The 23,606-nt window shown below is 38.8% G+C and overlaps 2 protein-coding genes across 2 annotated transcripts in view; one reads left to right on the forward strand and one right to left on the reverse strand.

Annotated features, from left to right (window-relative positions):
* On the forward strand, nt 1-14,283 carry LOC131782023 (mdm2-binding protein). The gene is made up of 27 exons (XM_066163859.1): nt 1-347; nt 1,372-1,497; nt 1,910-1,992; nt 2,390-2,481; nt 2,694-2,761; nt 3,132-3,189; nt 3,552-3,641; nt 3,935-4,061; nt 4,200-4,294; nt 4,670-4,792; nt 5,130-5,199; nt 5,589-5,697; nt 6,288-6,488; nt 6,928-7,026; nt 7,439-7,529; nt 7,954-8,018; nt 8,617-8,683; nt 8,894-8,949; nt 9,418-9,506; nt 9,942-9,984; nt 10,672-10,735; nt 11,388-11,639; nt 11,989-12,080; nt 12,499-12,563; nt 12,945-13,058; nt 13,522-13,587; nt 14,083-14,283. Exons 1-27 carry the CDS (start codon nt 173-175, stop codon nt 14,128-14,130), a joined length of 2,628 nt encoding a protein of 875 aa, XP_066019956.1. The 5' UTR covers nt 1-172; the 3' UTR covers nt 14,131-14,283.
* Nucleotides 14,172-23,606, reverse strand: part of LOC131781999 (phosphorylase b kinase regulatory subunit beta) — a 16,632-nt gene continuing 7,197 nt past the window's right edge. Inside the window, exons 14-34 of the mRNA XM_066163858.1 lie at nt 23,342-23,448; nt 23,006-23,058; nt 22,337-22,430; nt 21,856-21,939; nt 21,547-21,651; nt 21,141-21,223; nt 20,742-20,832; nt 20,594-20,658; nt 19,967-20,152; nt 19,564-19,846; nt 19,134-19,202; nt 18,819-18,878; nt 18,462-18,535; nt 17,945-17,993; nt 17,333-17,427; nt 17,008-17,075; nt 16,797-16,858; nt 16,162-16,269; nt 15,650-15,724; nt 15,268-15,324; nt 14,172-15,135 (exon numbers count right to left, since the gene is read on the reverse strand). Coding sequence (XP_066019955.1) covers nt 15,004-15,135; nt 15,268-15,324; nt 15,650-15,724; nt 16,162-16,269; nt 16,797-16,858; nt 17,008-17,075; nt 17,333-17,427; nt 17,945-17,993; nt 18,462-18,535; nt 18,819-18,878; nt 19,134-19,202; nt 19,564-19,846; nt 19,967-20,152; nt 20,594-20,658; nt 20,742-20,832; nt 21,141-21,223; nt 21,547-21,651; nt 21,856-21,939; nt 22,337-22,430; nt 23,006-23,058; nt 23,342-23,448 — 2,000 coding nt within the window. The 3' untranslated portion in view covers nt 14,172-15,003. The remainder of the gene's footprint in view (nt 15,136-15,267; nt 15,325-15,649; nt 15,725-16,161; nt 16,270-16,796; nt 16,859-17,007; nt 17,076-17,332; nt 17,428-17,944; nt 17,994-18,461; nt 18,536-18,818; nt 18,879-19,133; nt 19,203-19,563; nt 19,847-19,966; nt 20,153-20,593; nt 20,659-20,741; nt 20,833-21,140; nt 21,224-21,546; nt 21,652-21,855; nt 21,940-22,336; nt 22,431-23,005; nt 23,059-23,341; nt 23,449-23,606) is intronic.

The following is a 23,606-nucleotide window of genomic DNA, read 5'->3' on the forward strand; positions in this document are numbered from 1 at the left end:
GAATTCTGAGTAGAATGTTTTAATACATGTACGCAATTCAAAAGCAGAAGGGAGAAGCAGTGAAAAAGACTTCCTCAAAATATCAGAATTTCATTTCGATGCAGAAAGCTACTTTTGGAAAAAGACACTCGATCTAAGAATCTTTTCTTTGTAATGCTTACCTTTGATCGTCATGCATGTTTGGCCGTTGCGTTATTTACCGGTCAGTGGTTTGTGTAAAGCCCGCGAACTCTTGGATCGATACATCCTCTTCGCTACGCAAGATTCTGGAATGATTACCGATGTAAACATGGATAGATTTTTGGTATTTCTTATAGTGCATGATGATTCCTCAGCAGATCATGAGGGTGAGATATATTTAGATTTCATTCACTGGCAACGAGCTAATATGCCAAATTTTATGCCCCAATATATCGGAAATCGTGCACATGTAATAATATGCGATCTTCTGAGCTTTTGCCAGAGCTAATTATCTACCCATCTACATATAAGCTTTTGTTGTTCACAGCTGTGCATTTATCTCTAGTTATAACAGACTAGTAATATCGAAGGTAAGGTCAGATTCCTTTAAGAAGAACGAAAAACCCATTGAAATTGGCCTCACTCCTAAAATGTGGTATCATATGGTTCCGTCAGTAGAGGTGTCTAATTAGTGTCTGGGAAACATACCTTTAATCTTAGAGGCCACAATGTTTTCAGCCTTCCTTTCTGGAATGAAATCAACCACAATTAACTTATGAAGATGAATTGATCGCTTGTAATTGTTCTTCATCAACCTGTCTGTCATCAGTTGTTAGTGGACTAGATGATGTGATAATCTGCAGCTATCTTTCATGAGATATCAGTAAAATACATAATCATATCTTTCACAATACATGGGCTGACTATTGGTTACCTTCTGGTTGACTGTCACCAGATCTGTCTTCCATCTTCCAGCTACTAATTGTTTTATAGGTTATTTGATGGGCAAAACATCAGTCCATAAATTGACCAGGGTAATTTAGCAATATCAACTGAGTTGTTAACGTAAATTTCTCTACTGTAGAGAGTTTTAAAGGTGAAATTTCAAGTGTTAGCCCTTCATCAGAGAAAACTCTTGTTAGTGGCCAATTTACATTATCAACTCAGTTGATAGTACTAAGTTACCTTGTTATACACTTCTAAAGATGCAGCACCACAGTTTCTTTGGAAACTTACCCCTTTCATTCATTGACAAGTCATGCCTGAAGGCTACCTATGATGTACGTAATACCCTCATTGTCCTATTTCTGCATGAATGCAAAAGAACTCCATAAAAGGTTTCCCAAGGTTTCCCCAGTTCATACACAACCTTGAAGAAATAATGTTGTACCTCTCATTCTTTTGTATTAGCATGTGCCCATTGTAATGAGGATGTGGCCCCCGCTGTTCAGGGTGTGGTCGAAGATCTTATTGTGATTTGTGATAAGAATAAAAAATCTCTGAAAGATATTGAAAGTAACCAATGGACATTGATTGGTGAGTGTTATTAATGATATGGAAAAAGATTATATGATAATATGATGATTGTGTGTTGTAAAACTAAAATAGAAACAATCACAGCAACTAATGAGAGGAGAGAAAAATGTTGTAGGGTGCTGATGAGAATGTGAAATAAAAAAAAGCAATCCACCTGAAGCCTGAAAAAGGCTGAAGGCTGAGTCAGGATTGGTTAAGAGTTTTACTTTTGATTGTTTGAGAGACTAGCAAGAATTTTGTATGTGGATCAGATGCATAGAGTATACTGAAGCAAAACTAATGCAATTCTTCATTTTTTTTTCTTACTCTAATTTAAAAATTTCTCAAGGCATGACAATTACTTGTGAGTTAATTTTAGGAATTTTAATGAATGAGGCCATGATGACAGCTGGAGTCTCTCTCTTTACTTTAGATCCTCTTTTAGCTCTCAAGAACTTCAACCCCACAGTTCATTTCAGCATCATTGAGGACAGGCCATTCATAGACCAAATGGAGGTTAAGTTGATGAAAAAACAGCTTACAGACTAAAATTGCAATTGTGATCTTAAGGGTTTGGGGAAACCTTTGACATAAGGCCCAGCATTCATTTTTAAAGTGACCAGCATGGTTGGTTTGTTCTGATTAAAGGCAAGCACCCTTAGTTTAATCCAGTAACTCATTGCATCCATCGTATCCTACATACTGTTCTCTATACATTTCTTAAGTTGCTGACAGGTAGAATTTTTTCAACACTGAAGAATTTCTTTGGTTGGTTTGTTTGAAATTGTAAGATGATTTGCTTAATCAGATCTATTTCTAATCTGATGTATGTGATCTTATTGTATGGTTTTCTATGGTAGATCTGATTTATGGCTGATCTGATATGACTTACCTTATTGTCTCTTTATTTTAGGCTTATTCAAAGTGGCATGGAGAGGAAAATCTTAGGGAAGTTTTGCTGTGGCTTGGAAAGTCTGATATGCTCAAAATTTCAGCCATAATTAGGTATCTGCCGGAGATTTTAACTTTAATTGTGCTGTATTTTCTTTGACCTTGTGACCTTGTGACCTTTATATATGGTCTAGTCTAAGAAAGGACTTACCCTATGTCTGTGGTTTGTATATTTTGTTAAACCTAACTTTCTCTGCCCTCATTCATTATCATTGTTGGATTTAGCTTTGTTACAATTGTAGTTACTGTTGCTTTTTTTTGTAAAGGAGTTCTCTAGATAAGGATGTTGAAATTTCAGAACGACTTCACAGTCTTGCTGATGGCTTACCACAAGGTACATTGACTGTTTTGGCTAGGAATAGATATGAGTTACACAAAGGCAACAAAGGAATGATAGAGTCAGTCATTCAGACAGAGAGACAGACAGAGAGGCAGACAGACAGACAGACAGACTGATATACAGGCACTGATAGACAGGTAGATAGACAGATAGATAGACAGTGAGCAAAATTAAAGAATGAATGGGACAAGAACAAGGAGAACATTGGTTGTGTTGTGAATAAAAAGCTAAATTATGTGGAAAAGTGGTGCTAATTTTTTAGTTAACATGATTGATGTGTACTCAGTAGACACAAAAGGACTCGTGGAGTTTTACACTATACAACGGTTTTGTTTTTAAAATGGTTTCTTTTGTGGTATTTTAGCTGGGGTCCCTGTTGATGTCTTCTGGTTTATTTGTGGGAGAGATGCCCTCCCTGTCAGGTAATGTATATTGTCTACTATAACTACATTTGTGTACTACTGCAACTCTTATTAATGATGTGAATTGCATCATTCCCAGTGCTAGCTAAAAAGTTGTGAAGCAGCTTTGTTATTGTAGTGGGTCACTGACTTTGCAGCAAGCCAAATAATTCTTAGCTGCCTGAGATCATAAGGTAAATGGTTACTTTACAGATAGATAGCAACATTTACTTCTCACAACTCTCCTTAGTAATTATTTAATGATAAGATTAACTTGTAATCAGATACTGGATTTCATAGTAAAACTTAGTGCTGTATGCTGAATGTGTTCTTTTTGTCAAAATCTCAGAAATGTATATTAAACTTATTATTTTATGCTTCAGATCCCATATGCATCTGTTTGGAGCTTTAAAGCGACTTCAACTGTGGCACAATGCCAACATTACTGTTCTTCATAGCAACAAGTTTGACATGTAAGTTTCTCTTTCTGTTTTGCTCATATCTGTGGATATGATTCAGTTTCATTTTGGCATCTAATTAATTAAGAGGGTGACACTAGTTTTATAGACCAATGAATGGAAAAAAAGCAATCTAAGGAAAACCAATGTATTCTGGAATTACACTTGCCATTCAATTGAAAACTGTTTGCAGGAACTGAGACTGTGCAGGGTTCTCTTTTTAAAGGAACTCAGCAAAGGTTGTTACTTCATACTCTATGTGTAGTAATGAAATTAATGTAAAATGATGAATTTGTTTATTTTTGAAGGAGTTCATTTTTGACGTCGTGGCAAAAGGGTCTGAAGTTGTCCGTCACACCTTTCAACAAAATTGATGCATTGTCCAAAATATTTAGTGGTTCTGTTGTTTGGCAAGGTTCTTTGGTCTTCAATGAGGTACATTGTTTTGTAATTAGTTTTCTGCGTGGACTGGTTTTTTTTTAACATGCCATACTCTTTTCATCTCAGTTTTTATTTAACAGTTTTCTTTTCCATGTTCATGTTTTTAGTTCTTATCTTTCATGATTACGCTAGAATCAATCAAGAACCATCATACCAGGATTCAGTTTGCGTTGTGATAGGAGCGAGACCGAAATTAGTTTTGGTTCTTCCCGAATTCAGCCAAAAAGGTTTGAGTACTCTCCTTTTATTGCCTAGTGATTAAATTTCAAGGCCAGTTGTTTGGATTTCTTTGTGCTAGTCATTTTTAGACCCATAAATTTGCCTGTCAGCCGGTACTCCGTGATTAGTAGTATTTTTCGGTTTGTGCGTCCATGCTCTTATGCGTTCGTGCGTTCTTGTGGTCGTACGTGCTTTCGTTTGTTAGTACGTGTGTTCGTTCGCTCGTACGTTTGTGCGGGCGTTCTTGCGTTCGTGCGTTTGTGCATCCTGAAGTTCGTACACTCGTAGGTTCGTGCGTTCGTTTTTCTTACGTTCATGTTTTCGTTCGCTCGCTCGTTCTTTCGTTTAATTATTTCTGTTATATTTTGTCTCCTTGTTCATAGGAAGAAGAAAAATCCCATGAATATTGGGAAACGTCTCTGCATTGCACCAGATATAACTATTCTCTGTAGAGTTCAGAAGCATACAGTTCCATTTCACATGTTTCTGCCAGTAAGACTGGGATTGTATCCTTTATTTCATCAAATTGCAGTCAAATGTAGTGCAAATTTTAACTTTGCCATTTTTCTCCCTTCACATCCAAGCCTTAGATAGGGAGTAACTTTTGATTTGTCACTGCTTAAATAACCTGTATTTGATCTCCATCTCCAAAGGCCGTGGAAATACTAAAACTAAAAACTGACTTAAAATTCCCTTATTGTTCGGTGATCATGATCTCATTCGGAAAATGGAATGAGTTCTGATGAAAATTTGACAAAAATGTTGACTTCACCTCATGTTATGTGATTTTGAGAACTTCCAGGCTTTTCCTTTACTGGTTTGTTTTGTTGGTTGCGCATGCAGAAGCGTCAACCAATCTTCTACTAAGCTATCAGTAAGACTTGTGGAATGGCTATCATTTGAAGAAAATAAGGTTTGTATCATTGTTTGGCAATAATCGTACCGATATAACGTCGTCACGATGCGCTCACTGTGCGCTATGTACTGATGAAAAGAGCAAAGAGTTGTCGTTGACTTCCTTTCTGCAATCACAGGCCATCTTGCCAACCTGATTAGCTCTCAGCAATGCGATTTATTGACGAATCGCACTATTTTTTGCTCTTACGGCCAAAAATCTGTATTAAAACGACAAATTGTGCGATTTCAAATTAGATATAATTAAGTGGCAATTTATCTTTGCGTCGTACAATTTTGGTCCAAAGTTATAGCTGTAATTTCAAATCGGACTCGCACTTACTTGCATTCTTTTTAGAAACACGACTCCAAGCAATACATACAGATAAAAACTTTCCTTTTTTTCAGAATATTGCCTTAGTTGGATCATTACAGCTTGTTACGTCGTACAAACACTGCACACAAAGAAAGAATAGAGAAGCTTGGTTTAACTATGTCAAATCTCAGAACCCTACAGGTATGTCTTTAAGCATAGAAAACGTACCACCAAAAGTAGACACACCGGTTGATTTTCACCTGGAAGTTTATCTCAGCCAGCCAATGGGAGTTCAGTATGTATCAATTTAATATACCTTAAGCGTGGGAAAACGCGTTTGACCGAGCAAAACACATGCAGCATTTTAAGGCAACATCTTGCAACATTGTTAGATCGTGTTGTCAAGAGCTAGCCACACGTGCGCAACATCATGCAACTCCCAAAACTATTGCAACAAAAAATTGACCATTTTCAAACTAGATTCCACACCATCTGATATCTGGTAACATGTGTGCCATTTACATATACGCCAAACGCGTATAAAACGTTGTGCGCAATATGTAAGATGTTGGGTTGAAATAATGCGTGTGTTTGACCAGGCCTTCCGTCTTCTATTTGACTGGTCTCAAGTTTGGCCCATGTTTTATCGACCTGTAACTGAGCACAGTGAAGCAAACTAATGCAATCCTCGATTACTTTCGACTCTTTATCTCAAATACCCTTGAAGGAACTGTGCGCCACTCAGAAAGACACCAACCACCAGTCTGAATCCACTGCTTTTTCTGTATTAGCTTCAGTTACCAACAGACTTGATGGTAATACTGGAGATGAAGATCTGACAGAGTCTTGCAGGCGGTTGTGTCTCGTATGCGGTTCTGCTGAAAAAGAATTGAGCTTATATGTTCTGAGAAGACCAGAAGATCTAAATGGCTGGATCCATAAGGAGCTGTCCTCAATCCAATCTTCATTCCTCATCTCTAATGATCAAAAGGGTAAGATATGTGGAAACATGTCCTTCAAGTACCTAAGAATAATTTGAAGTAACAGTTGTTCTTTGTTTGTTGGTTTTTGTGGCTTAACTTTTGTTGGAAACATCGCAAAACAGAATCAACGTGTTTTGCCTCTCTTTCATTTTGTGTAGCTTAGGAACCATATTGTGTTCTTTTTTTGTGCCGTGCAGAACGAAATTCAGAATATTATTTTTGAAACAGAGGAAATAAACCGAGAAGGATCTAGGATGGTTCACCTGAGTGTTGATGGACCCTGAGTGTTGGTCTGGTCTGGTAGTCCTGTGCTCTTAGAACGAGCTAACGTACTAACTTGCTCTACTCGCGTTTTCTTTTACTTCCAATTAATTAGAAGAGAGACTCTTTCCCAGAGTGAATACTAATTTAAGTGGCTTTTGTTGTATCAATTTCATCTTTTTTGTAGTTGGCGGGCCCTTAAAATTTCCAGAACTGTCAGAGAGTTTCATTGAAACGGAACAAAACTTGACTGAAGTTCTCTTGCAAGAGCTGCAAAAGGAGTTGCGTAAGTGTCTGAAGGGTCAGGCCTCGCAAAGCAGAATAGAGCGAAGAATGTGCTGCCTCAAATCTTCTTCATGAGAGCGCCTAAAAGTTAGAGCTTACTCTCACTTTAGCCTTTATAAAAAGGGTCACGTAGGACTGTGATAAATTGAAGTCCTTTATCTCCGACGGTCTTTTTAGGGAGCTATCATCAAGTAATCCGCTGATAAGATCATCCCTCGACCAGTGAGTGGAAGTTTATGTTTCAGGTTTAAAGTGATCGCAAACTTCCTTGATTTGTAATTTTCGTTATGTCGGTACCCCTGTTATTTTCTTGGAACAACGGAATAACCAAATCAAACTGGTGTGAAATAATTTTGACGTGAAATTCATTTTAAACGAAAACATATAATAACATTTATTCTTTTTTTTGGCAGAAAATTCAGATGATCTGTTTTCGACTCACTCAGGGTGTAACATCGTTGATAAAACAACTTCGACTAAGCGGCAGTTCTTAAAGGAGAAAAGGTAACCGATGTATTAGTGTAGATAACATTATGTTTAAAAGGTGACTATACCATGCGATACTCTCACCTGCGCAGCTGAGATATTCGAGTCTCGTCTTGTCTTCCTACACTGGCTACACATGCAGCTGTAATTTGAAGCTGTCATGCCACATTCCTTCATCAAGGGCTTCGTGTAGTCCTTTTCCAAACAAGTTGCCTTAAAACTCTAGTTCTGTCTTATCTCTGTTTGACAGTTTTCCTTAATTGGATTCCAATTCGAAATGCTAATTTGAGCCCAAAGTCTATCTAAAGTATTTGGATTTGCATCCTTTGCCCCTCAATTTATGTGATACATGATCACTGCAAAGCAAGAAGAAGTAAGCCATAATTTATTTCGACCAGTTATCTAGTTAGGTCAACAAGGTTATTATGTTGTGGTATTGCAGACTGGGTTGGAAAGAACATGAACTGGAACCTGTCGATAGAAATGTTTTGCCTCTAGACGTCTCAGGTGAAAAGTGACTTCATTTGTTTCCGTCGCTCAAAATGTGGTGTTTAGTTCTGACAAGAGAGGATGAAGCTATGAGACTGAACTCCTCGCGTAAGCGTTATTCGCAGGGTTACCCTCTCAAGTTATTTTAGACCAATGTTTTTTTTGCGAGTTTCGTGAAGGTTTCTGACGCAAAAACGCCACATGTGATATCCGCGTAAGCGGGATTTATAACAAGGGATTGGGGACTAAAAGGACTAAATTCTTATTGGGTCTCCTAAAAAAGAGGTAATCTGTACTGAATTAAACAATATTCCTTGAGGAGTAAGGCCTTTTATGGAGGATTTAGTCTTAGCTTGATCGTTTCTCGGTTATTGCTTGAGCGTGCACTTTCCAAGGGCATAGCTAACATTTTTCAAACGACGGGAGGGACCACACTATGAAACACTCAGACTACTCATACCTTACTGTCATGTCAACATCCACCCTGTGTTTCACTAAACCAGCTTAAAGCTTTGTTTGCTGATTTGTATGAATCTGAATGTTTTGTTTTATTCTTGTCGTGGGAAATTGGCTTGCTCTCAATAGTTGTCATCATATTTTTGTGTCACTTTCATAGAATTATCGTTGTCTCCAAGCAAATGGCCTGAGAGAGCTTGGCTTGTCAAAAATGATCCGAATGCAAGGTAACTTTAATGAAAATTATATCATACAATGTACATCTTACTGGCAACTCATCCTTGCCGTTCTTACCGTTCTTACCGATTTTGGACTTTTTTTTTAAATTTAAAGATGTATATGGTGTCTGGAGCGTATTTCTCTTTCAACAGCTTTTCACAATAATTTTGATGTACCCTCGTCAAGAGACTTTATCCTATGTTTGTGTCATTGTATAGGGGAAACGATTCCGTCGCGGACGAGTCAACTAAAAATTATCCGTTGTTAGCATCAGGTAGGTCATTATTGTGGCCTTGTCTCTCTTACCCTTAACTAAAATTGTGTGAGTGCGATCACCGTAGAGTCTCTGTGGCTCAGTGGTAGAGCATCGGAGCGCGGAAACCGAAGGTCTGAGGTTCGATTCCTCATAGAGATTGTTTTCTTTGTCCCACGCTCGTGAAAAGACGAAGACGAAAAACATCTTTCTCTATCTATAAGAGCTTTTAAGAATATCAGGGAACAATAATAACTTTAATTTGAACGTAATGCTAAGAAAAGTTGCAAGATTAATCAAAAATCATTTCAATCGTTAGACTGTTTAAAGCTGCTTTCACCCGATTGCATGAAGAAGTGCGTGCAAACGATATATTTCATTTTTTTGTGTTTTTAACTTATTTTTACCAGTTGAATTTTCCTAACACGCTCGTCCACCTTGACACTTCTTTTACACATTTTTCTATTACATTTCTCATGTGGTTTTTAGTGTCATCGCTGAGCATTTCAGACATTTTGGAGAAGTTTCGTAGGGATGGAACCCCCGCGAGAAGTGATCTTGTTCGTCTTGAGCCCAGGGTAAGATTATAAGATAACATAGGGAGTGTTAAAAATACCTCGACGCGAATGGAAAATAGAAATATATGTGCTGTCTGCCCCTTAGCCGTTTGTGCAGTGATATGGAAAAATGAGCATTTTTTGTAAATTAGAGATATTTGTGACTTTTTTTCGTGTGTGCGATGCTAAAGAATTAAAGCAAAAACAATGGCAACCTAATACCTCTAGCGCTTCATCCTTCAACTGCAGAGGGAAAAGCCCTGAAATCAAGGTTAACGTGCTAAGTTAATGAAATGGCATCTCAACGTAAATTGGAAAGGCAACGTTCAGGCATGCGGCATAACTTACCGTCATGGAAGGGCTGTGTTGCCCCATTGTTAACAATTCTCTCTTCTGCACGCAATTAATCTAATTAATGTAAACTTTAATAACAATTATTACAACTCTGTGTATTAGGAGCAGAGCTCAAGTGGTAGGCACGTCCAAATAGAAAGAGGAAGTAAGTCTTTGCAACGTGTTTAGTTCGATTGTTATTTTGTTTTTTCGTGTATTCGTTTTGCCTTATTGGGCTGTCTTTGACTAAGAAGTATCTATTTAATGCATATTTCGATTGAGTGACGTTAAAACTAAAACCAAAGTGATCACAACAGCCAATCAGAACGAAGGAAATTATTACAAGTAGCCAATGAAACTCAAAGTTTGAACATGCAAATTTCCTAAAGCACGGGATTAAGACGCGATTAGTGTTAGTTTTGAATCTGATTGGTGGAAAATGTGACAGGAGTTTCGATGACCAATCACAAAGCAAAGTAAAGCCAAAGCAAAACCAAAACAATCCCGGATTACGTTCGACGCTTAATCGAAACCACCGCTCCACAGTTGAAGTAGTAATTCCGCTTTATGGATTATCAAGTCCATCGCTCATGATCGTCAGTTCTTTGAAGGGATAAACGCCTTAATGGTGTTGTGCGCGAACAGAACAGGATACAGTCGTATTGTGTCACCCGCAGTTCCCGCATATGTGATGGGAAACTGATTACATGTGAACAGCGGTAGAGTTTCTTTCCCTTTGTAAGAAAGCGTCAAATGAAAAGGGTCCGCCTGAAGAGGGAAAGATGGATTTCTACACAATGAACGAGAAGGTAGCATGGTGGTAATTGATTAAATTTTCACATGTGTTCCACAGGTATTGAAGAAGTAAGGGGAAAATGTTACCCAGAAGCCCTTGAGGCATCATACCACGGCATTGAGTAGGTTTCCTTAACCTTATTTACCTCTAAGAGTGACAAGCATCTAATTTCTCCTTACAATATCACCTCTGAATCAAACATTAAGGTCATGAGAATAAAGAGAATGATCACCAACTAGAGGAGTTCTTGATCGTTGGACGAATTCTCCTTATCAGCACCATGAGAAATGTATGGAGAACAGTATGGAGAATATGTAAACTGATGGTTAAACAAATTCTCCTTGTCAGTGACTTAGGAAATGTATGGAGAACAGTAGGGAGAATATGTAAACTGATGGTTAAACAAATTCTCCTCGTCAGCACCATGAGAAATGTATAGAGAACAGTATGGAGAATATGTATACTGATGTTAGGGGGTAAAAAGGTTAGACACAGCATTGAAGGAAAAATTCAATTGAACGGAGAAGGCCATTGCAACGACCAGGTTGCAGTTTTTGTAAATGTCTTGAGCATTTGTCCGTTTCAACATATTTTGAAGCTTAGAGATAAAATAACTTTCTTTGTTATTGTAATTGTTGTTAACGTTTGATTTCCGGATGCAGTATTTCGATCGATCTTCTCTCGAAGGCATCCCTGTTTTTTTTATATGAAATTATTCCAGTGAAGAGAATCCAGCTGATCTTGCTTTTATTTTTGTAACATGTTCATGCCAGATATTGCCTGGATGTCCGTGAAGCCATTTCTAAAGACCTGCAGCTTTCACGTCTTCAGTCCTCGCTCGTGAAAAACGAGACTTTATCATCGTGTGTGCTAACAGAACACAAGACACGGGAAACCCGCTGCACTCGTGCTGTTACCAATGCAGCGAAGAAGGGCAGCAAAGCTAGTTTGGCGAAGCTCGCTGTACCTCTGAGTCGAACAGCGACTATAAGAAATGGAAAGAAACCTGCTGCTTTGATTGGAAGGTTAGATCATGGTCTTTAAGAGGTGCTATGATCTATTGGGTGACAGACGCGTAGATGACGTAACCACTAACACTTTTTATGCTTTTTTGTCATATGAAACGAATAGATTCCGTGTTGCCGTGGGTTTGTTCAGTGACATCACAGAATACGTCAAAATGTGGTAATAACATTCAGTGACACACTCGCCTGTTCTTCGTGTGCCTCTTGTTTTTACTACATTTTTGACGTCATCTGTGATCTACTACTGGATAGACGTGCGAGAACATGGAATATATTTGATAAATAAAGTGCGTGCTGAACTAATCGTTGTGGTTTTGAATCAGCTTTGTTTGTTCCCGCTTCATTCTAGTTCCTCGAGGTCACTGAAGAAGAAGTCACCAGTCATTGTAAAAGCGCCAACAGTTGCAAAGAAAAGAAAAAGGGAGGATGCAAATGTGGAGGGTATTTTGTTAAGTCTTCAATTCATCCAGCCATAAGTCTCTCTACTATCTTATTGTCTGGTCATCAAAGGTTCAATGAATCTCCCTCCAACGGCTCCGTTTAGGTATCAAAGCTGCAATAATTTCAACATTACGTTGGAGGAAAGGAGAGACAATAAAAAATTTCCGAAGAATCATGAATTTTAAATATAGATGTTTCTTTCCGTCCAAGGACTTTTGGTCATGATTGGGGTTAACATGATTTTTTTTGTCACTTGAGGCGCAAAGGGTTAATAAAAATGTGAAAAAACAGCGGAAACAACAGCCGGGGGGAGGGGGAAGGGGAGGGGAGGGGGGCAAGTAGTATTATTGTTTCTCACATTGCGTTGCTTCGTATGTATTTTATTGTTAATTTCTTCCTCTCCGTTTTTGTTCTGTAGAGGGTAAAGCCAGTGATGAAAATGATGTCAAGAAGAAAGAAACTCGTTCAGAGAGACATAAGAGAGTAAGTAAAAAAATAGAATAAGGTTCACGTGGGGAATTTGAAGTCAGCATTGATAAACTGAATAATATTCCTGTCTCCGTTGTGACGCATCATCCTCTGGTATACTGAGAGACTCGGAACGGACGCCAGTTTTGAATAAGGAGCGGTTCAAATTTCATCTAAATTTCCCTCCTAGTTTTATTTTTTCTCTTCTCTTTTTTCTTTATCTCGCGATTTTTTTGCGTCTAGCCTTAGGAACTACTGAGTCGAAATCCGCTACATACTCAAAAAATTGTCATCCTCAGTAGAACCCCGCTCCCAAGAAAAATGAAATGTTATAAAAGTAACCATAGAAAAAAAAAAAAAAGATGTTTTGACCTTTTGGTTTTGCTTCTTTTGTAGCGCCTCCGGCAAGTGGTCCAAAATACGCTTGAAGGCAACGGAATCGATTCTAGTCACCCATTCTACGAATCATGTACAGGAAGATTATATTCCCTGTGTAAAAGTTTCCTCAAGGTAAGGCATACCGATGGTAAGGAAAAAAGGTTTGCTAAAGGTACACACCGATTTATCCTTTATTACACATGTGGACAGTAATAAGGCTTCAACTTGCTGTTAACAACAGAATTGTAACCTGCCAATAAAGCCATGCAAGTCAATTGTTAGAGAAGTTACTTTGGTTTTGGTTGTACGACACTACTTCGAATAGTGCTCTAAGCGAAGATTGGAACGGGGAAGGGGGGTGTTTCTCATAGGCTGTTGTGTTGCTATGATAACCTTCATGCACCCCCTCTCCAAAAAAAAAAAGCAAAACAAAACAAAAAAAAACTCAATACTAGTTGAGTCATAATTGAACATTTGCACGTTACAATTTATAGATAAGGAGCGAAGAAGTATAGAGGGTCGACTTTTCAAATGATTAATTTTCAAAGAAAAGAAACTGCGTTGATCCTCATCAAAGGATTTTTTATTCGTACAGGATCTCCGTTCGTCTCATGGTCTAAACGACGAAATGAAAAGACTAGCCAAGAGTAACGTCCAACAGGTATTAACATAGAAGGGAACATTCATTTATTTAAATGCCCGCAATGTGAGCTTAGTCTTCACAGTCGGGCGCAGACAGTTACCAGTTTTGTATGAGCTTCAGTGTAGCTTTACTTAAGTTCTAGCGCAATCCTTAAAACATTGATTTCTTTCGAGCAAGCAATTCTGAATCACTTGTTAGGAACGCCCTGATGAGGAAATTGAGCACCTTTGGGAAATAAATTTCTGGAGGTAATTTTATATCGCATTGGCGAAACCAGTTTGGACGCGCAATCTGGGACACACCTTAGATTCCTTGTTCGGAATTTATTCTAAGATGGCACCTCGTGTTCCTCTTTGGGATCGTCTTTCGGGAGGACGCTCTGAGAACGACATTCGAAACACTTCAGTAAAGTATTTCGGGCAGAAATTGGGGAGTCTCTTTCGGAAAGGATATGAGGATAATCTTCATTCAAGCATTCTCTTTGTTAAAATTTAATTTTTTTTCTGTTGTCAGGTAATAGAGTTTGAAACGAAAAGGAAATCAGCAGCGCAAACGACTTGATAAAGAAACAGCTGTTAAATTATTGCTTTATTTTGCTACTGTTCAGTTTATACCATTGATCAGAAAAAAATTAATATAAAATGTTTGTTCCTATGTATTAATTCTGTGTCAATAAAATAAGCCTATTGTTTCGTAACTTTTTTTAAAGTTAATGATGAGATGTCTTGATCTTCTATAAATACAAAACAGTGGCACTTCCTACCAAATCCTTATATTTGCTGATGTATGTAACGAAGACAACAAAAACATTTTCCTTCTTAAGTTTCCATTCGTAAGTTCCTTTTCGTATAAAGGGAACTTACATTAAAACACGAAGTAATTTCCATCCCAATTGGTCACTTCCTTTCTGAAAAACGTATACATAGTAACAAGAGGGAGTTATATTAAAAATACAACTCTCCAGCTCCCAACTCACACCTGCAGACCCAAAGGCCGCACCCTAACAGGAATCACTTTGAAGCTATTTTCGATCTCTTCCGTATTGGGAGATCCAAAAAAAGAGTTAGACTGATCTAACTTACAGTGAATTCCAATTTTCCCATGCGGCGTTCCATGCGAAAACTCTTATTTTTCACCTTTTATTAGGCAAAACACGACGAGACCCTTGACATTTGGAAAAAAGTTGACATAAAGGAATCAGTATTTCGATGTGCCCCTTTGTTTATTCCCCAACACGAAGTTGATTTTTCGTCAGCAATTATCAACACCTTGAGAATGATACACTTTCGCTCTGTTGGTATATTAGAAAGAATTCGACCTTCCGCGTGTCGGAAGGTTACCATGTCATGTAAGGCGAAAGTTGCCTTATCTGCCTTGGGCCCCAATTGGTCCAACCAAACCTTTGTTACAGGACACTTGTGGGGCCTTCATCCATTAGCTCACATAGCAGTTCGATGATACACACGCGTTCCCTTTCAGGAGTTTGTTGACGACGGCCCTTGTCAGGTAAGTCGTGGTGCCTCCTTGTCCGTCACGTGGTGTGTTGTAAAATTGGTCTCTGGTTTTCTTCGCATTTCGCAGTAAGAGGGCGAATAAAATTGTGTGAAATACAATTCAAATTCTAAAATTTCATTGAATTCGAAGGATACAGTAAGAAGTAGTTCAAAAACAGATTAATTTGTATTAAATCCAACTTACCTGATCATTTTCTGAACCCAATTCACTCGCAAAAAGTTCAAGAGCTTCGTTCACAAGCTGTGTGATAGAATAAGATAGGTCACATGGGAATATGTAAATATATCCAAACAAGAGATTGTAGGGGATTCTTAAACTTACATATATATCGTCAAGTCCGGACTGGAATATTCAATACATCAAACAAGAGAGACTGAATTATTTGATTTCAAGACACTTTCAAGCTCGTGAAAATAATCTACTACTGTTGGTATTTACTAGTATTAAGCAATTGGATCGCTAAATGTATTTTTTCGTTCGTTTGAATGGTTCTTTCATCTCATTTCTCTTTCATTTATGTTCGTTCTCTTCGGTTCAAATCGCGACTCTAACTAAGACAGGTTACCTCGTCTAAATTGATGCACTGACTCAGCTCCACCTCAGGGTTTCGTTCAAGAATTGTAGCAAGCACGACAAGTAGCTGAAGAGAGAAATGGCTGCAAATGAGCTCAATACAAAAACGTGTCACTTTTAATTTCATTTACCATTAACAACTCCCGATGTAATAGGGCTTAGTCTTACGGACCTCGTGGCCTATTGCTGCCTGAGTTTATCCCGGTTTTTTAGCAGAATGCGGCTGAAAGAATTATTCCCCTTCTCGAACAAGTTGTTGAGACCACCGCACAGTACCACCCCACCCTAACAGTTCATTAAGTTTCCCTGGCAGGGTTCTGGTGCCCATCTATACTTCTTGGTGGGAAGGGTTACTCTGTGAGTTACGAGAGATACAAAGAGCATGCACGAAATAATTATCCGGCTAGGACTCGAACCCAGACCTATCAACCTGGAGTCCAACTTATTCACTAATAGAAGTTACCGTATATCCCTCAATTGAAGTATGAATATAAAAAATGATACCTCCACGACTGTCTGTCTGTATTCCGGGTTTGATATGTCGCTCAAAAGTTCTTCCACCTTCAGCTGAAAATTCCTTTCACGTTTAGTCATATCTGATATTGTGGGAAGCTGCAAGACAAATTTATACAGGAAAAGGTCAGCGGTATCCTGTACTTTCCTTAATGAACCAATGGGTAAACACCCTCAACCTCATTTGATTTGAAAAAAAAACGTTGTCACCTTGAATATTTGACCCGAAAACAGTTTCGCACATCAACCATGACTGCGATTTACTTTTCTCACTTTTACTGCCAAAAGGATAATTTTTCTAATTGACATTATTTTCTTAAAGGGATCGAAAGCTTGCCAGGAAAGTTTCCATCATTCACCGTAAGAAACAAGCTGTTGCCAACGTCCATCGCAAGAGAGCAGAACATTTTGAAGAGAAAGTTAGTACACTAACATCAATACCAATAAAGCCCCTGGTTTACGGCCGTTTTGTTAAGATTGTTTCGCAATAGAATGAATACATGGTAAATGTCAAATTCCTTTAGGACGCGTGCCAATACTTTCATTTTTGGTTTTCGGTGAGTTTCTGTATGTTTCTTGTGCCAAACTCTCCTTAGGTGGAAAAACGAAAGAAGAGAGTCACTCACTTGTAATAAGGTATGGTTAGACACTTTGATTCCCTCGGGAGCCTTGAACAGTATACTCCATACTAGATAGCGAAAAATATCTTCATTAGTCATTTTATATTTTTCCAGATACAATAATAAACATATATAATTTTTTTATCAACCTTACTAAAAGATGTCGAAAAGCGGAAGTCGAAGCGAACAAAAATTTACACTTCTATTGAGTTCTTACCTTTGTCATAAAACCCAGGTGGTACTCGATGCACGGCACCATCCAGCTGACGATTCTGTAAGGGAGTCCTATAACAAATAAGAGAAGTAAAGTCACCACATTCACCTGATGGCTCGCGCCGGATCTTAACTCAAATTACATGGCACACTGAGAAAAGCTCCGTTCTCGGGAACACAACACAATGACATCGGCGAAAGCTCAAATCCGAATCTTTAGTTCCGAAGCGAAAACCGCTCGATCGGTTTCTTTTTCATTAATAAAAGATAGAGAAGCGGCCCAGATTATATAATAATTGAGAGATGTTGAAAGTTATGAGGAGACATACCTCGGTGCAATGTCTTGTCCGTGGAGTTTTCCTTTAGAAGTAAGGACAATCTTGAGCAGTTCCTTCACATCGCTTGGAGATTTAGCGTACAGAGACTGAAAACCAAAGAGAACATATTTGAACCATTACAACTGGAAAAAAGCTTTTCTGAACAATAAGTGTAACAAGTTTAAGGTGAAGGAAGCTATTAAGCCAAGAGACATCCTGCAACGGATACATCGCTATCCAACAGATGCGTTGATAAAACCTACGGCAATATCCATCCATCGGATAGATATTCATCCAGCGAATGTCCACCCTTTGAAAAGGAAGTTACCCTGGTATCAGTAGCAAGAAGCGACTGAGAGAAGTACTTTTCCCCTTCCCCCGCCCTCTCACAACCCCCAGGACGATGCCAGTCCATACAAGGTTTCGGTAACCATGAGTACCTCAGGCTGAAAAGAAGTACTGTGAGAGTAAAGACTTTGTCCACAAAGAAAACACAATAATTTGGGAAGGGCTTGAATCAAAACCCTTTCGAGCAGGAGTCCAAAGTAATAACCTCCAAGCAAAGGAAAAACGTTTCTTCACAATGGACCCAAAGCTAATTCAATCAACAGTAATCATTCTTACCCCAAGTCCTCTGCTGGCTAACCTTTGTTTCATTGCTTCGATAATCCAACTGAGGATGACAAGGAAAGTTATTTAAAAAACAGGTTGATGTTGCTAAATTTGTACTCTATTAACTCACCAAATAGTTGAAAGAATCGCTGAAGACTTATGTGTAGACAAAGGAAAGTCGAGTCGAAAGATTAGGTATCTTTTACATCAAAACAGAGATGACACAAGAACACGCCGTGAATACACAGGTCACAGATACGGCAAGGACACAACCACAACGTGATATACTAAGTTTACACGATGTCTCAAACCCTATGTTTACAGAAGTGAATTCCACAAAACCAACACCTTGAAATGCTGATATCTTATCCACTAAAAGGTATAACAGATGAAAAGGAGAATTTTGATATAGATCCTAGGCGTTATGGAGTTAACAAAGTTACTGGCAAATCAGGTTGTCTTCTGTAATACATGCTACTTAGCGTTTGAATTACTTTTTCTGCAGCACAGGGAAAATAAAGTTACCTACCCTATTCTTATCTTTAACATGCCTTCAAAAACATTCGGCATAGTGGCTACAAATGCAGCCAAATAGAGAACCATCTGAAGGAAGAACAAACTATATGAATAAAGAAAAAATTTCACATCCCCCAGGTACAAAAGTCGAACCGACATCATTCCCATCCCCTTTCGTTAGCTCAACGAACCAAAGAAAGACATTGCTCTGTTCTGAAAACGTAATTCGTAGGTGGTGAAAGGAAGGGATCTAAACACAACCATGACGAGGTTGTTTCAATAATTTATCAATGATTGTAGTTCCATGGCACACTCTCAACTTTGCAAGAGATGTGAACCCTGGAAACGAAACAACTTGCTTCCCGCTGACCTCTTGCTGTAGTACTGCCTCTCTGACATCATGAGGAGAACAGAAGGAATACAAGATTTTCTGTTGAAAAGAGAAGAGAGAGAACTCCTTACATCAACTAATAAGGCATTTTGTTGTAAGAAGTGGAAATTTAACCTCTACTGTTGAGAATCCCCACAAACTATCTTAGTGTTGTTACGCAGGCACCCCCAAGGTAGTTGCTTCTCTAGGCCGGAATTACGCTGAATTAGCAATTTTTTCTCGCTATCGATAGCCTACTTTCAGTAAAAATGGAGGATGGAGGATGGTCTACTAAATTCTGAGCCAATTGTTTACCTGAATAGCTGCAGGTGTGAGTGGTTCGTATATGACTTTCTCCTCGTGTCCGAACACACCGATGGTCACCTGGCGTGAACGAGATAAAAAGAAAATTAGCACAAAATGAAGACAACCATATCATTTTCCTTCGGGAGCAAGCAACCTTATTTTACATGCACTCCACACGAGTCAAATGAGACCATACATTTCTGGTTCGAGCGAGCATTCCTTTCAAACTCAGTATATGTGCCTAGTGGCGTATTTCCTGATAGATAGATATTTAAATTCTCACAATCGTTTTGGCCGCAAAGCTCGATTCCAAGACGTCGAGAAATGCGAAAACAACCCACAGCAAACTTCAAAAGGAGGTTATCCTTTGGACCTCGTTGTGCTCGATTGTATCATCTGACCCTTCTCATTCTCTACCAGCATGATGATGTAATCTTACCACTTTACCGCTGACAAGTATTGTGGTGATCCCGGGCGCAAGACTGTCCACTAATTTCTTGAGCACTCCAGCTCCCCGTCTCACTGCTGACCATTTACGATCGTAAGCAGCCTTCTGATAGAGAAGGTCGACCATGTCTTTGAGTGAACCATCAGGGGTTTGGAAATCCTCCCCTTCTCGTTTCACCAGCTCTTGTAATATCATCATCTGCCTGTCGACGCTTGGCTTGTCTTGCAGCTCGGCCAGCAGCGATTCCCGTGATTTCGTCACCAGATCTCTGGAGCTACAAAAAGGGCGGAACTAATTAGAGGGCGAAGTGCAATTCTTTCTTCTCTTTCGACCCCCCACATGAAAACACTTCCTCATAATGTTCCAGATGAGAGCATGAGCAGGAGAGACTTACTTTCCGTCCGCCTCATCAACTTGATGATCTTCATCCTCGACACTCACTGTCATGGAGCGACTCATCCGCACGGTATGACTTAGTCTATGCCCCTCGGACGAACCGGGTGTAGGGGGATTGGAATCTACGCTTTCCTTCTCCTTGACACGCGCTTGGTCCAAACCTCCATCGGTATCGTCCAGTTCACTGAAAATAAGCGAAAAAATAATTGTAGAAAGAATAAAAAAACAAGAGCTAAATATTTGTGTAGAGCCATATAAAAGGCACATTTTTCAGTTGAAAAACCTAAATGGTCTGAAAGGCTCTGAACTAACCCAAAAAAAACCCGCCCATACAATTTTACTTTTCCAGAATATAGACACATAAACGACTTCTCCATTGTAATCTAAACCATTTAACCGCATTTCAAAAGCATTCACTATAGCCGAGTGAAAAATAGAAAGAGCAGGGTTTCAGTGACGTGAAAGACTGTTTGCAAACTTCTTTGAGCCCGATAAAGCTGTAGAGGATAGGCCGAGGTGATTTTACTGGATGACTCGCAGTACAATCACGTGATAAATGGCGTGATTCTTTTTTTTCCCCTCTGTTTCAACCGAACTAATTGTCTATAGAAAATAACATAAATACCTGTTGACATCGCTTTCAGCTTGAAGAAAGTCCAGATGATCAATAGCAGCTGTAGACACCATAGTCTGTATAAAGCACAAGACCACATTTGAATCAACCGTTTTTGAAAATAACTTTGAAACAATTGAACTTAAACAAAATGCCGCACCTGAAGTCTGCCAAGTTTGATTTTCACTCCTCCACAATATCCTCTTTTAAATGAAGCTAACAGCTCAAGAGTCTCCTGAAATTGCTTGCCCCTGAATAAAATTACAAAAGAAAAACAATGACTCACAAATCAAACATTTTTCGGACAGTTTTAGGCCGGAGAAGTTTTTCTCTAGTGTAAACTTCCTCCAAGCAGTGTATAAATTATTCGTGAGATTTAAACTTTTTTGCCTTTTATGTTGAACATCTACTGACTATGTTAATATGAAGAGAAAGAGAAAAGATGAAGCACCCCAAGCGCGCTCGATTAGGGACAAGAAAGTTCCTCCCTTTCATTCTCTTTTGCCTTTCATTGGGAGTTACAACTCATTGTTGTTGTTGTTGATGTTCCTTTCCTTACCGTAAGTTTTTTTCTCGCAGTAAAAGGCACAGCGTTGGTCTTCCTTTCATGTTCCAATTGTTCCGCACTAAGGCTAAATTCGTCTGAAAGATAGGGCGACGGAAACCGTCATGTCCGTGAAAACAATAAAAAAGACTCTAACATGAACATAGAAATGAGTTAGAGCGCGGAATCAGCATGTCTGAGTTGCATTCCTTATGGAGGCACAGGCGCTTTTAACTATGTCCCACGCTCGAGATAAGAGGAAGTCATCTTCCTCAATCAAACTATTCGATAAATCTACCATAAAAAAGATCACCATTTCTCTAAGAGTAGTTTTGCCGCGATACCGACTACAAAGCATACTAGTATGGTAAGAAGTACTTTTAATAAGCTCTATGCACTTGAAGTTCTTTCCTCTGGTTACCTTTATTTCGTCGATGAGAAGAGACATGTCCAGAGCCATGTAGAAATCAGTTTCGTCCAGAAGCTTAGGATATGTTACCACTGTTTTACCCATGATACGGTAGATCTGTGGCAATAAGATACAGTGTTACATCATCAATTCCTTCTTGGTGTATCATCGTCCCAGTTGTTATTTTAAGACGTTTCGAAAAGTCACTTCTTTTTTCCGGCCATTTCAAGGCATTTTTATGGAGACATACTCACGGGCCTTTAACGTGACACTTGGTTTAAGGTATAAATTCAAAGGATGCAAGTTGAGGTGTACTCATACCTTACTAGTTCCCAGACTTCCTATGGGTCTCGTCGGTCGACCAGTCAACCCAAGTTTACGATTGACACCAAGGCGTTTGTACGCCTACAGGAGAAAAAACAAATTCACAACTGACACGAGACATCACTTGTTTTCACTGGCTGCTACACGTTACATACACAGCTACAAGTTCGCTGCGGTCAGCTGTCTTCTAAATTTCTCCATAAATTGTGCTTTACCTGGGTATTATTTCGCCCTGAATTTCTTTAAAAAAAGAGGAGCCAATGTAACCTAGGCTAGTATTGATTGAACACGTCTTTTTACCTTCACCAGTTCTGATGGCGGCCAGATCTGTATTGGCTCAATCAGCCAATGTAACCTAGGGCTAGTATTAATTAAACACGTCTTTTTACCTTCACTAGTTCTGATGGCGGCCATATCTGTATTGGCTCAATCAGCCAATGTAACCTAGGGCTAGTATTAATTAAACACGTCTTTTTACCTTCACTAGTTCTGATGGCGGCCATATCTGTATTGGCTCAATCTGTTGTGGTGTCTGCGTCTCAATACCAAATGTTGCCAAAGAAGCTTGTAAGCTGAAATGTCAGGAAAAAGAAATATTAAACATCACCGAATTTTACGCAAACTCTCTTTTCTTGCTTAGACCGTTTAGATGCTCGATTTTGCAACAGAAACACAAACCCCTAGCAACGATTTGAAACCAGAGCTTATTAACTTTGCATCGCACCGTAAGGAAGTTGATACAAAGATTAGACTGAGTATTACTGAACTACACGGTGTCCATTTAACAAACCCCAAAGCCAGTCGGCTGTTTCTGATCTGATGCCAGGTAAAATTTATCAAGGTTAAAAACCATCAAGAAAGTGAACGATAATGTTTTTCAGTGATTTCCGAAGGCATACTCGGAAAAAAGAATTCCAAGTGCTCCCAACAGAAGTCGTACCAACGACCTTCCAATGAGTACTTCGGATGCTTTACCACTGAGCTGAACGCTACCCGTGGTAGGCTAGATCGTTTAACTAGGTCAGTGATGGCAAACTTCCTTCATACTACCATGATAAGAATGTCGATATGTGATGCTGTTGCGCGCTGATGATGTAGAAGGAGATGGTAAATCTTAGAGAATCAAGAAAGTTTGAAAAATTCTTACTTTCTGCTTTCCGCAATCAGGGAGACTTGAACAACCAGATCTGAGTCAGCAACCTTGAAAAGACACATAAGAGTTAGAAGAAGGAAAGTAGCCAAAAAAAAATACGCGAAACTTTTTTTTTTTCTGAATGCACCAGAAAAAATACACTATTTTCCTAATGTTCAGTTTGTCATGCTTGCCAAAATTGGAAAATTGTTTAAGCAAAAGTTTAACTCATACACGTAGTTGCACGCACATTTTCATAGCTATAACCATTGATATTTTCCTCAGCATTGTACGATTAGATAGGTCAGGTTTAACGACATTTTTAATATCAAACATTGTACGAAAACATACCTTAAATGATGAATACCTATAACTGCTGTGACCGTAGCGATTTTTAGCCGAGTGAGACAAATGCCTCCCTATGGGATCGATCTCGTTCACATCCAGGAGGCCATCATCTACAGGAAAAACACAAATGATAATGATAATAATAATGATGATGATGATGATAATAATGATGATGATGATAATAAAAATAATAATAACAATAACGAAACAAATAACATCAATAGTAAGGATAATAATCGCATAATAACGAAAAGCACATCAAGAGTGT

The sequence above is a fragment of the Pocillopora verrucosa genome, chromosome 3, assembly GCF_036669915.1.
Source record: "Pocillopora verrucosa isolate sample1 chromosome 3, ASM3666991v2, whole genome shotgun sequence".
NCBI lineage: Eukaryota > Metazoa > Cnidaria > Anthozoa > Scleractinia > Pocilloporidae > Pocillopora > Pocillopora verrucosa.

Excerpts from the sequence above, each read along its gene's own strand:
- LOC131782023 (XM_066163859.1), top strand. The coding sequence starts at position 173 with ATGCATGTTTGGCCGTTGCGTTATTTACCGGTCAGTGGTTTGTGTAAA. Across the intron at positions 1,498-1,909 it reads TAACCAATGGACATTGATTG|ATCCTCTTTTAGCTCTCAAG; the intron begins GTGAGTGTTATT and ends TCTTTACTTTAG. Across the intron at positions 13,588-14,082 it reads CCAAGAGTAACGTCCAACAG|GTAATAGAGTTTGAAACGAA; the intron begins GTATTAACATAG and ends TTCTGTTGTCAG.